Source organism: Diceros bicornis, chromosome 28, assembly GCF_020826845.1.
Source record: "Diceros bicornis minor isolate mBicDic1 chromosome 28, mDicBic1.mat.cur, whole genome shotgun sequence".
Taxonomy (NCBI): Eukaryota; Metazoa; Chordata; class Mammalia; order Perissodactyla; family Rhinocerotidae; genus Diceros; species Diceros bicornis.
Genome location: NC_080767.1, coordinates 37397849 through 37411500, shown reverse-complemented (window position 1 = coordinate 37411500; position 13652 = coordinate 37397849). Strand labels below are relative to the sequence as shown.

General features: G+C 55.8%; 1 protein-coding gene across 4 annotated transcripts in view; it reads right to left on the bottom strand.

Annotated features, from left to right (window-relative positions):
• Window positions 1-13652, bottom strand: part of USP20 (ubiquitin specific peptidase 20) — a 45853-nt gene that overhangs the window by 14676 nt on the left and 17525 nt on the right. For all 4 annotated transcript variants that reach the window (XM_058524266.1, XM_058524268.1, XM_058524265.1 and 1 more), the window contains exons 5-13: window positions 11010-11063; window positions 9101-9163; window positions 8597-8728; window positions 7452-7548; window positions 6874-6943; window positions 5339-5452; window positions 4307-4385; window positions 827-1274; window positions 258-428 (exon numbers count right to left, since the gene is read on the bottom strand). In XM_058524266.1, coding sequence (XP_058380249.1) covers window positions 258-428; window positions 827-1274; window positions 4307-4385; window positions 5339-5452; window positions 6874-6943; window positions 7452-7548; window positions 8597-8728; window positions 9101-9163; window positions 11010-11063 — 1228 coding nt within the window. The remainder of the gene's footprint in view (window positions 1-257; window positions 429-826; window positions 1275-4306; window positions 4386-5338; window positions 5453-6873; window positions 6944-7451; window positions 7549-8596; window positions 8729-9100; window positions 9164-11009; window positions 11064-13652) is intronic.

Sequence of the window (13652 nt, the reverse complement as noted above, 5' to 3'; positions counted from 1 at the left end):
CATGGGGTCAAATCTGTGTGAGTTATGTGACGGGGTCTGCACTTCTCCACCCGGTGCCTCAGTCATCATCTGTAAGACGGGACCCCCTCCCCCACTCACGTCCCAGTGGCGTTAGGAGGGTTCAGGGAGGCTGCAGAAGGACAGCCCCCGGCAGAGAGTGCCCAGCAATGACAGCCACAGGCACGGTGTCCACTCCCGGCCCTGGGCTCCACATGCAGACATCCTGCTGACCCACCCTCCCCGCCGGTCCTCCGAACCTTTCTTGAGCACGTGCGGCGGGCCCAGCCTCACCGGGCTCGCACGAGGAGGGTTGCTGGCCAGCTTGGCGTGGCCCTCGTGGCGGTGGCCCTCGTGGCGGTGGCCCTCGTGGCGGCGGCCGGGGCTGCAGGGGCGAGAGGCGCTGCGCACGTGGGCCTCGTTATCCGGCTCTGGGGGCAGAGAGCGGACCGTGCTGGACTGGGGCAGCCAAGCCAGCCCCAGGGCCTGGTCAGGAAGAGGCCCGCCAGCCCCTCCTTACAGGACCGAGGCCTGAACCTGCCGTGTCTCCCCGTCCTGCACCCACCCCAGCCCCCAACAGACACGCAGACTGTGCTGTCCACACACCACGTTTCCAGTGGACAGCTCGGGGCTCCAGGGCAGGCACCCCAGCTTTGTCAGCTGAGTGAGTCTGCAAACGTTATCTAGCCGATCGATTTCTCACCCAGAAGTTGGATCTAGCGGTAGAATCCCCCCGGAGGGGAGAACTGATGGGGACTGCGTGTCGGTGCTTGGCACACGGCAGGTGCGGGACAAATGGGGCTGTGGTCCCCAAGCAGCTGTCCGGTACCTGGCGTCCGGCAGGGGCTGGTGGACCGCGGTGATGGTGGCTGAGGCTCTGCGGGCTGGCGGTCAAGGGCGGCCATGGCAGTGTCCACATCAGCATCCTCGTCCACCTGCTCCGAGTTGGTGCGCTGCTGGCCCCAGGAGAACTTGCGATCCTTCCTCCGCTCCTTCTCGGAGATGGCACGGCCCGCCTCGTCTGGGATCAGCAGCTCCGTCTCGGCCTGCGAGCCGCCCCCGCCGCGCCCCTGCCCATCACCCTCACCCCGGTCGCTGCTCGAGTCGCAGGACAGGAACTCGTCTTCTGACGGGCTCCGGTCGCCCTCCCGCTTCTCGTCCGAGTCGCTCGAGTCTGAGTCCCGAGCCTCCGTCAGGGCCGCCGCGGCCGCCACCACAGGCTCCTTGAGCTCCTCGTGCAGCTGGTCCATCAGGCAGCGCAGGAACTCCTGGGTGTCCTGGAACCAGGGGCTGCGTCACCAGGGCTGTCCCTGGGGGTGGGAGGAACCTGCCACAGCACCCACTGCCTCTGCCGACGAGGACACAGCTGCTTCAGCTGGCGGGGCCTTGCTGGCGCCCTACGCAGATGCGCTGATCAACCCCTCACGGCACCCTCCAGGGCAGTTCTGTCCTGACGCCCGCTCTCCTGAGGACACTGAGGCTCAGAGCGGCCGAGGGACCCCTCCTACGTCACGCAGCTGCAAAGTGGCCAAGCCGAGCCCCCCACCTGACTCCCCAGCTCACGCTCTCCATCACCTGGAGCCCAGCTTCCAACTCAGCATGGGAGAGAGCAGAGGCACCACGTTCAGCCACTACAGTCACCTTGCTCGCTGAAGGAGGGGACCCTGGGGGCGGGGGGAGGGACCCCATGGAAGGACAAGAGTGACACCAAAGGTGTGTGTGCACGTGAAGGCTCAGCTGTGTTCTGCAGGGAGTGATGCCACCTGGCAGCCAGGCTGCCTGCACCTCGTCACTGCCTCTGGTTCTCCCTGCTCCCCGAGTCCTGCTCCAGCCCCCGGGCCCACGCCTCCCCCGAGCAGCCCCCGGGGCCCACGCCTCCCCCGAGTCCTGCTCCAGCCCCCGGGCCCACGCCTCCCCCCCCGCCCCGAGTCCTGCTCCAGCCCCCGGGCCCACGCCTCCCCATGAGTCCTGCTCCAGCCCCCGGGCCCACGCCTCCCCTGAGTCCTGCTCCAGCCCCCGGGCCCACGCCTCCCCTGAGTCCTGCTCCAGCCCCCGGGCCCACGCCTCCCCCGAGTCCTGCTCCAGCCCCCGGGCCCACGCCTCCCCCGAGTCCTGCTCCAGCCCCCGGGCCCACGCCTCCCCCCCCGCCCCGAGTCCTGCTCCAGCCCCCGGGCCCACGCCTCCCCTGAGTCCTGCTCCAGCCCCCGGGCCCACGCCTCCCCTGAGTCCTGCTCCAGCCCCCGGGCCCACGCCTCCCCTGAGTCCTGCTCTAGCCTCTGGGCCCACCCCTCCCCTGAGTCCTGCTCCAGCCACTGGGCCCACCCCTCCCCTTGCCCTTGTGGCCTGTGACATGAACACGGACTCTGGAGGCAGGAGCTCACGTTCCCACAGACCTGGGCATGACCTGGACCTAGCTGCCACTTCAGGCTGGCTGGGTCTCGAATCACAAGTCATTCTGACTATTGTTCTGATTCTAACTTTTATTCCGACTACGCTATGACTAGGTCGCCAACTCCGCAGGAAGCCAGGGCAGCGAGGCCTCTGCGCAGCCTGCCCACTAAGCCCAGCCGAGAGCGGTGCACACATAGGAGATGCTTTAAAAGGTCAGATGATGTTGACGGCGGCTGGCCCCAGACAGCTGGGGGCACTTGGTGTCGTGCTGGGCCACTGGGTTCAAAGTCCAGTTCCATCCCTCACAGTCCCTGACCCAGAAGTCAGAAGCAGCCCCTGGCCCCATTCCTGACCCGCACGAGGTCACGCAGCGGGCAGACCCAGCCCAGCACCCACAGCCTCATGTCACAGATCTGGGGAGAGGGGCCCCCTTCTCTCAGTGCTGGCAGCGGGAAGGGAGAGCTCTGAGTGGACTTCCTAAGGCCAAGTGTCAAACTCAGATCAGAGAAATCACCCGCCAGCTTATCTGGCAGTAGGGACAGGCGGGAGGAGACGCGTGTCCTGTGTCAGGGGCACTGAAGGGTTCTTTTAAAAAACAGCCTCTCGATACGCCATCCACTTTTCTTTCTGGTTCTTTTAATAAAAGTACTCTATGTTTGTTGCTAAAATCTCAAGCTTTGTGGAAGCATGACAGCATCCTCTGGCCATTAATAGAGGCCCAGACTCAGAAACATCCCCTGCATTATGTCCAAGAACCAGAGAAAGGGATGCTTCTGGAGTCTGAGTGGATGTTAGGTGGCAGCTGAGTGGCCCTGCTCCACGGTGTCCTCACTGAGAGCCCGAAGGCCAGCAAGACGCCCTGCACAGCATGAGGGTGGCACTGTGGCGAGGGACGGCTCAGCTAGGCCTGAGTCCCATCCCTGCTGCTATGTGCTGTGTGACCTGAGCAAGTTGTAGAATCTCTCTGAGCCTCATCTCCTTACCTACACCATGGGGGTGATGACAGGGCCCACTTCAAGAGGGTTCTGTGAGGACAGACAGGGCTGTCCTTATGTGGCAGGCAGTGACCACCTAATAAATGGGGGATGGTGAATTTTGATCAGTGGACATTATCACTCTCAAAAAGGGTGGAGTTCAGGCAGTGCTGGCTTCTCAGTCCGGAGCCTGGTGTTCCTCCATCTGAGGGTGTGAGCAGAGACACGCCCAGCAGCCCTCGCCCCGGGAAGGGAAGGGAGGCAGGGCTGTGGGGGCTGAAGTATGGGGCTGCAGGCATCCCTCGTGTGACCGCTGCTCTGGGCCTGGCCCCACGTTCAGGCAGCAGAAACGGCAATGCAGACAGGTCCCACTCCACCCTCGAGCCCAGCAGCGAGACCCCGGGCCGTGCAGCAGTCTGGAGCAGGGACCTGGACCACAGGAGTGGTCAGCTCAGCTCGGGGCTGGGGCACATACGTGGCTGTGTCCTGCTTTGTCTTGGTCCCGTGATTTTATGCAACAGAAGGATATCATTGGTTTCAAAGGGGTTCTCTAGATTTACAAAAACTTGTAACCAAATGTTTAATAAAAGGGAAATTCTGCCTGTGGTTTGGGGAAGCAGAAACCCTGTGCCGTGTTGAATGTGGTGCTGGGGCGCAGACTCTGGAGTCAGAGGGCCTGAGGTCAAATTTCCCTCCGGCAGGTACCAGCTGTGTCAGCTGGGCAAGCGACGTGGCCCGCTGAGCCTCAGTCTCCCCACTGTCCGGTGGGGAGAACACCAGCAGGCTGCTGGGAGGCGCCAGGGTCCTCACACACGAGAGTCTGATCTGGAGACCCGCCTCGCAACGCTAAGCTGCTGTTGCTGCCTTCCACGCTGGTCTTGGCCTCAAGACAGGCTTGGTAGGTAACGGCCCTGGGGGTCCCCTGGGCAGCTCGGACGGCCTACCTGCTGGGCGTAGCCACGGAACATCGGGTTGACCAACTTGATCCCGTGGGACAGGCTGGTGGGAACCACGTAGCTTGGGCTGTAGGAAGACAAACCCATTAGTGCAGGCGGCCTGCTCTGAGCTACTCAATCCCGCGAGTGCTGGCAGTCGGCCAGTGAGGTCAGACCAGACTCAGCGAGGCGCTTACTGCAACGGTGGGAGTGCCGACCTGGCCGGGAGCTCCAGCAGGCTCGCACATCCCCACAGTCAAGAAGAAAACTATCAGGTCATGGCTCAACCAGGCCAGCTCTTCACTGGGATGGCACCACTTCCTGCTGGTCCATGACAAGCCTACTTTAAAATTGTTTGCATCCTAAAATACTTATTGTGATTTTTCCAATTTCAAAAGTAATACACATTCATTATTGAAAAATCTAAAATTTCAGAAAAGCCCAACAAAGAAATACTACCACTAACATCACCACCCAGGCATAACTACCACGAAGATTTCCAGATTTTTCCATGAAAATACAGACATATACACAACATACATACAGGTATACACTTAAACTTGGCTTCTTACAAAATTGGAATTATATTGCATCATACTGTTTTATAACCTAGTTTACACTTCATACATTTCTACGCACTCATTTTAAATTATTCCTAATTTTGACTTTTCCTGGAGAAACAGGTCTAATCCAAGCTTCCGGTCTTTCAATTCATTTCACACAGGTAAAGCCCCTGCCCCATCAGCGCCAGCCACCACTTATGAGATTCTTTCCTACGTGCACATCATGGCTGCCAGCTGGGATCAACACCAGGTTCAAATTCTAGCCCCACCTTTCACAAGCCGTGCGACCCTGAGCAAGATGCTTAAATCTCTCTGAACCTCAGTTTCCCCAATTTGTAGAATAGGGTTGACTCTGACCTACTCCTCACAGGGCTGCTGTGAGCATCACACAGGGTAAAATCTGGCAAGTGCTCGATCAAGGGGCCGAGAGAAAATCCCCGTCCCCACACACCTGCCTGAGGTCAGGGGCTCAGCTCACCGTTTCCTGTGCCAGACTTCAGAGACCAGCTTCTGGTAACTTTTGCACAGGGCTGGCTTCTTGTCTGTGCGCACCAGGCCTCCACACTCCAGGAAGAACTGGGTCAGCGGCGGGCTGGGGGATGGGGGAAGTGAGCCAGAGCAGAAGGGGAAAAAAGAGCACATGGCATTGTTTAGAAAGAGCGGGGTGGGGAAGCAAAAGCTTCCTGTGCGGGGGACTGCTTGTGTGGGGGACGTACCAGAGCCCCCTGGAGCCAGAAATGCCTGTGGATGACTAGCAGGATCCCACCTGTTATGGGCTGAATTATGTCCCCCAAATTCATATGTTGAAGCCCTAACCCCAGACCTCGGAATGTGATTGTATTTGCAGATGCGGTCTTTAGAGAAGTAATTAGGTTAAAATGAGGTCATGGGGGTGGGTCCTAAGCCAATATGACTGGTGTTCTTATGAGACGAGGAAATTTGCACAGAGGGAAGATGACATAAAAACACAGGGAGAAGGTGGCTGTCTGCAAGTCAAGGAGAGAGGCCTTAGAAGAAGGCAACCCTGCCAACACCTTGATCTTCCAGAACCGGGAGAGAATAAGCGTCTGTTGTTTAAGCATCCCAGTGGTACTTCGTTATGGCGGCCCTGGGAAACGAATACTGCCCCTCTCCCCTCCCAGGTCAGATGAGCTTCCCACTTGAGGGCAGTGGGGTCAGGGGACGGCTGCCGCGTGAATGAGAGAGGAACAGCACCTGCTCCTCCCGTCGGCCCATTCTGGGGGAACCTTCCGGAGCCGGGAGGCATCTCCTCCACTCCCCTTTTCCTCGTGTTTTTAAACTTTCTCATTACATAAGAAAGATACATTCATCATAGAAAAACTAGAAAATATACGTAAGCAAACAATAATAATCAGCCTTAATCCTACCACGTGAAGACAGCTACTCTGAAGATTCTCGGGCATAGCCTTCTAGCCTTTTCTATGCAGACATACCCCCTCCCTCCCTCCACATAAACATACACTGAATCTCTACTAGTTGGGACATCTGTGTACCAGGCATAGGAGATGCCCTGGCCTCATGGAGTTAACAGCCTATTCCAAATGGAAATGAATATTTTGCCCCCAAAATGAGATTGCACCACACAAAGCTTTATAATCTCCTTTTTCCCCCTTACCATATTCTGAACGCCTTCCCATTTCAATAAATATTGTCTTGCACCATTTTTTCCTGCACTCACTGTAAGGCTGGCCTACAATGAATTTGCAACTCTAATCATTTAAATTGTTTAAATTGTTTCCAATAAACAACAGAATGATGAACATCCTTGCACAGACAGCCTTCTCCACATCTCTAGTGGTCTCCTTAGGATAAATTCCGATAGGAGGGATTTCTGGGTCAAAGGGCATGTGTGTTTTCAGGGGTTCTGATGTGTATCCATACACACGTGTCTGTGGGCAACATATGCAACACAGCTTGGGGGCTGCTGCTGCTACTTCCAGGGCTCCCGGGCACGGCCCCTGGCCCCTATCTCCCAGAGGAAGTGACACCTACCAATTGGACAGGGCCTGCAGGGCGGCATTCATGTAGCAGGAGTTCCCGAGGTTCTTCATGCCCGTAAGGCCTAGAAAACCAAGGCACGCGGGGAGGGGAAGGTGAGCGTCCTGCCCAGTGAGGAATCTCACAGTCCACACTCGGAGACAAGCTGTGGCTCTCGAGCCGCAGGACCCAGCCAGAGGAGAGCATGGTGGATGGTGTTGCACCCCAGAAATCTGCCAACTAAGTTAATGTGGTTCCTGCTCACAACGGCTATAGTTACCTGAGCGCATCAAACAGACGGACTCCTTTGCCCTCCACCCAGCCCAGCCCACTGTCCACACTGTGTAGGCGAGGAGGCCCAGGTGCAGAGGGGCGGCCTGCCCAGGGTCACACGGCTGAGACAGGGGACATGGACTGCCGGGCCTCCGGGACTTGGCTTGGCAGCTGGCACTCCACGGGAAGCCACCACGCTATACGGGTTGGCTGTCCAACTGCCCTTCCCTGCCCACATGAGACAGCGTGTGCAGAGCTTCCCAGCCACAGCCAAGGCCCCCCACCTGGCCCAGCAGCTCCCCCATTCTGGGTGCTGTTACCTCGAGGTTTTAGGTCATCGTCCTCCGACTCGGACTCTCCTTCGTCGGCCACGGCAATAGGGACGGCTTTCAGAGGGTGGGAGGGCAACGGAGAGTCCTGCGTTAAAGACTCAGAGTTAGGAAAAAACAGGAGTGAGGAGGGGAGAGTGGGGGTCAGAGGCCCAAGTGCCTCCTGGGGAGGAAGAAGCCCAGCTGCTCAGCCCCCTAGCCAGAGCCTGCGCCAAGTCAGCCCATCTAAGCAGAGGACACGGCGGAAAGAGATGGCACTGGCGGCCTTGCCCTTATTTATGATAATGAATAATAATAATTTATTTATAATACATTTGAAAAAAATAGAAATGAAGAATAACAACATGCAATCCAACTTTCCTGAGACAACCACTGTTAATAGTCTACGTGGATCTCTGTAGATTTTAAACTGTTAATACACACACATGCCCCAAAACAGGGTATTCTATATATTGTTTTATCGCCTTTTTGGTAAAGAATCATAACCATCTACCACGCCCACAAATGTACTCCATAAACACCGATGGCGCGCCTCTTCCGTGACAGGCACCGTCTAAACGTGGAAGAGGGACGATGCGCACACGCACGTCCGGGCCTCCCCGAGCTCCTCCTCCAGCGGGCCAGTCCCACAATGGCTTTGCTGACCACAACCCGAGGCCAGGCCTCAGTGCCTGTGCTCTCCGGGCTGCCACCTTGGGGGCTGCACAGCGCCCTGCTTGGCGTGTGCCCGGGGGTTCCAGACGTTTCCCACAGAGAAGCTCCTGCAGCGACTCCTCGTGATTCCCCTGGGATACATTTCAGATCTGGGGTTGCCAGGGCCTCTCCACAGGCCTGGAAGCGTCTGCAGTGGCCCCATGGCCTGGGCTCACCCAAGCCCTGCACCTACATGTGGCCTCCCTGAGGGAGGCCTACCCCAGTCGCCTCTGCATCCTCATCGCCTCACACGGGACTTGGCACGCACCAGGCTCAGCGAGCCTCTGCCGACAGGAGCTCCTCACGGCACCTGGAACGCCGACCAGGAACAGACAGCGTCTGGGACCCACCAATCCACGCTCCACCGATGGTCAGGTCACACTGCCCTCCCTGCCCTCGACACGTGTCACCACAACCAAGCTGACCCTGCAGCAGCCCCTTACCTGCTCCGAGAACCTGGGCGAGGGACCTGGCGGGTGGGCCGCCCGCCGCTGCTCCAGGAACACTTCCTTCTCGCAGGCGTAACACCACACCCGGAACGTGGTCAGGTTCACCGTCAGGTTGTGCTTTTTTGCCTGGAGGACAAGATCCAGAGTAAGGTCAAGCATATGCTGGCCCAACAGGTGCCCCGAGCCTGCATCGGGCCTGCCTCAGCTCCCAGGCCTCAGGAAAAGGCCCCATCAGGACAGGGGCCTGGAGGCTCGGCAGCTGCTCACCCTCTGGCCAGGAATGCCAAGGGCTGCTGCCATTTACCAAACACGGACAGGTGCCAAATGCTTGCACCTGCATTAGCACTGCTTCTTTGCAGCAACCCTGCTATGATTATTCCCATTTTACAGACATAGCCACTGAGGCCCAGAGCGGGGAATGGAGCTGGGAGGCGGCTGGAGCTGGGGTTTGAACTCCGCGCTGACTGCAGAGCCCATGCTCCCGGCCACCATGCTCACCTGCGCATGAATGGTGCTGTGGTCAGCGAAGGATTCTCCACAGCCAACGTAGGGGCAGGCGACCTGGGGAGACAGGGAAGGGAGTGGATTAGGGCTGGCCAAGAGGACTGTGCCAGTGCAGCAAGCCAGTGTCCCCTGTCTCCACCCAACAGGACCCACAAGGAATTGAGGCCCTGCCACCCCACAGTAACACGGGTTTACACACCTGAAGCTCGCGTTGGGCAGGGATGGCCACCATAAAAGCTGCCCCTGCCCTCTGAGGGAGACTAGCTGAGGCCTGGCTACTTGGTGCCCAGATCCTCTCCCTCCACTCACCCCTTTTCCACCAAAACCCACTTCCCGATGGGCCAGTTATTGGGACCCACACTTTTGTGGGGGCCTCACAGCCATTTTCTAATGGGGGACACTGGGCGAGCAGAGGCAGTGGGGGCCCAATGCTGACCTGGTGCCCCACCGTGGGGCCTGCCAGTCCCTGATGACCCCGCCCTTGGCCTTGCGCTCTTCCTCCCAAATCTGCCCATCCTCCAAGGCCAGCTCAGTGCCTCTCCGCCGCAGCCCCCCAGCGATGGGCCGCTTCCCCACAGGAGCGCGTGTGCTCTCCACTGCCATCAGCACCGCACAGGCTGGGGAGGACGCGCTACTGCCTGCACGAGGTTTCCGTACCTGTCTCTCTGGGGTCTGTGGGCTCCCCAGAGGCAGGACCACGTCTCACACTTCTTGCCGTCCCCTGGGGCCCAGACAGTGTCTTGCAATCTACTTTATACGAGTGACAGGCCCAAAAGGGCAAGGCCAGAGTCCCCTGGGGGCCCCTGTGTCTTATACGAAGACAGACTTGAACTGCAATGTCTGCCCCTCAGGCTGTATTTTTTGTTTCTACTTCTGTTTGTTTTGAAAGAAATTTTAAGTCGCGGTCATTTTTAGTGTGATTATGAAATGCAATAAATACATACTTGTAGAAAATTTGGAAAATACTACAAAACTACAAACAAAAAATGAAAATTACCCATAATCCCACCACCCATAGAAAACTGTCATGTTTTGATATAACTGTTAATCTTATTTTTATTTTTTTTTGGGAGGAAGATCAGCCCTGAGCTAACATCCATGCCAACTTTTTTTTTTTTGCTGAGGAAAACCGGCCCTGAGCTAACATCTATTGCCAATCCTCCTCCATTTCCCCCCCCCCTTTTTCTCCCCAAAGCTCCAGTAGATAGTTGTATGTCATAGTTGCACATCCTTCTAGTTGCTGTATGTGGGACGCTGCCTCAGCATGGCCAGACAAGCGGTGTGTCGGTGCGTGCCCGGGATCCGAACCCGGGCCGCCAATAGCGGAGTGCGCGCACTTAACCGCTAAGCCACAGGGCCAGCTCCTAACTGTTACTCTTTTTAACAAGCAATAATAATCAGAACACGACTGGATTTTACTGGATACTGTCTGTGGCCCACACACCCTGCCAAGCCCATCACAGGCACCATCCCATCAAATTCTGCCCTAATCCCATGAGGCAGGGACAGTTGTCAGTGTCGTGGCCCCTGCTTTATAGGTGAGGAAGCAGAGGCCCAGGCTGGCCCAGGGACAGACCGCCACTAAGAAGTGTCAGGGCTCAGAGCCAAGACGCCTCCACTAGGTCTTGCACACACTAGAGTGTAGTTTTGCCTTTGATGCAGGTGGGATCAATTTAGTCCCGAGTCTTCTCCAACCTGCTTTATTTTTTGTCATTTTCCATGGCTGCCAAGGCAGCCAGCCCAGGGACTCACTGACTCTAGTGGCTTGGGCGCCACACCTGAGTTCACACTCATGCCCTGGGTCCCTGCCCAAAGTTTCCGGCAGTGCCCGCTGGGGACAGGTGTTCCCAGCCCCGAGTCTAGACCGAGCTCCACACCCTCAAGAGCTGCAAGGACATCCTACCTCGAGACAGGCCCACAGGTTCGGTCCAGCAACACCACACGACTGACAGGCTCCCTGCGGCAGTCGAGGGGAGAGAGAAAGAGCAAAGTGTGAGCAGCCTGGAGGCCCTCACCGAGCCTGCCTGCCCCAGCCTGGAGGGCGCCCCATACCGGCCTCCACGGAGCTGACCTGACGGATGGACGCACCCTGAAGGTCTCAGCCTGAAGACTTTGTTGGCCTCAGAAAGGCCTTCGCCAGCCTACACTCTAAATTAGGTTCCCCAAGGGCACCTTATACTTTATTGTCTGAATTTTATTATGTGACTGCAAACATTGTCAATACACTCATTTGAAACTTAAATCAACAGACCCCTTAATGTGCTCTCTCATCACATCTTCCCCTCATCCTCCATCGCACTGTTTAAGTCTTTTCCCCATCTAGCTACGGGCTCCATGAAAGACGGATGGGCTCTTTTGTCTACCCTGTGACTTCACAGAGCCTGGAACAAATTAGGAGACTGACAGATTTATGGGCCACAGAAAACACCCAGGTTTCCGGTGGTCTGGGTGACAGAGCCTGCTGCTTGTCTACCAATATCTCCCCTTCTTGCCTCAACAACAGAATGCATGAACTGTGGCTGAGCACATGGCCGGGGAGCTGCAGACTACGTTTCTCAGCCCTCACTGTGATCACAAGGCTCAGTTCTAGCTGATGGGATGACAGCAAAAGTGATGTGGGCTACTTCAAGCTGTGCACTACACCCGCTCTTTCTCCTCTTGCCACTGGCTGGAAGTGGATGTGATGGCGGGAGCGGAAGCAACCACCTTGGACTTAAGAGACAAAAGCCACATGTTGAGAAGGGTAGAGCCACCCTCCCAGTCCTACCTACCTCTGGACTGTTCAACGAGAGAAAAGTAAACTTCCACCTCATTAAGCCACTGTATTTCAGGGTCTCTTTGTTACAAGAACTTAAACTGTGTCCTAAATAATTTTGTCTGCTCATGTCTAGAACAGCAGTTTCCAGCTGAGCCTCCATGATGCCCAGTGCGCAGCCTCTGTCAGCGTAAGATGAATTCTAAGTGCCGGCCTCTGACAGCAGTCACAATATTAGGCTCAGCCAGAAGGGGAGCTGACACCTGGTGAGGGATCACGACAGCTCACGTAATCCCCATCAGTCCGTGCAGTGGCTCAACAAGATCCCCGTCGTCCAGATGAGAAACTGAGGCTCAGAGAGGTCATGCCCTGCTCAGAGCAGGGTCAGAAGGCGAAGCCAAGGAGCCTGGGTCATCAAACCTCCCACCTGGTTTTCCCCCACAAAGGTGGCTGTGTCACCCCCCAGGCCTCCACAGGACCTGCTCATTCTCACTAAGCCCAGATTCTGGCTGCGTCTGAACCCGGAACTCGCAGGTGGGTTGAGGAGAAGCAGCTCGTCTCACGCATCGGAGTTGAGATCTGCCATCTGTGATGGTAGGGTCTCTCACGGAGGACGCTGTGGGCGGCAGGAGATCAGTCTGCTCATCGGACTCAGCAGCAGCTCCTGATCTTCCGGAATTTGTAATCTCTGGTGATTTTGTGATTTCACAATTCACTCCCAGCTCCCTGGTTTCTTTTTCATTTCAGTTATTTGAATGACAAAAGTATGCTTGCTTGTTTTAACAGTTCAAATGATACATATATGCTATATACAATCTGAAGTATACTGTATAATATATAATACACATATGTTGTAATAATTTGAAGTTTATCTCTCTGTACTTTCTTCTGGTACGAACATATATGCATCGATTTGGGGGTGTGTAATTTTAAGGAAAAATAAGATCATGCTATACCTATTTCTCTGTAACATGCTTTTGTCACCAATTTATGGTGATCCTTCTCCGTCTGTACACAGAGACTGTATCTCATTCTTTGCAATAAGTGCACAGTGTCCCACACTATAGGCACATCATCATTTACTCACCCCTCCCCTTCCTGATGAATACTCAGACTGTCAGCAGGTTTTCCTTTTTTTTTTTTTTTTGTGAGGAAGACTAGTCCTGGTTAACATCTGTAGCCAATCTTCCTCTTTTTGCTGAGAAAGATTGGCCCTGGGCTAACATCCGTGCCCATCTTCCTCTACTTTATATGCAGGATGCTGCCACAGCACGGCTTGATGAGCAGTGTGCAGGTCCACACCCGGGATCCGAACCTGCAAACCCCAGGCCACCAAAGCGGAGCGTGGGAACTTAACCACTACGTCACCAGGCTTGCCCCAGGTTTTCCTTTTACAAATAATGCTCTATAAACACTGCTGTATTTGTATCTTTATAACTGGTTCTTACATTTCTACTAGACAAATTCCCAGAAGTGGAATCGTGTCCCTAAAGTTACAGTGATGTCCAGCCCACTACAACATGCATGGTCCACTTCCCTCCATCCCTGTTGGCTCTGAATCAGATCAGCCTGTGTTTTCCCATCTGAAAATGGTATCATCTTGCTTTCATTAGCAATATCCTCAACCACTAGTGAAGCTAAGCATCTCTTTTCAAAAGTTTCTCATCCATTTGCATTTCCTCCATTGTGAGCTACCTGTTCAAATCCTTGCCCCTTCTGAGTATTTTAAAACAATGTCATTTACACTTTGTAGATTTCCAGATGTTCAGAGAGCTGCTGAAACACATGTTC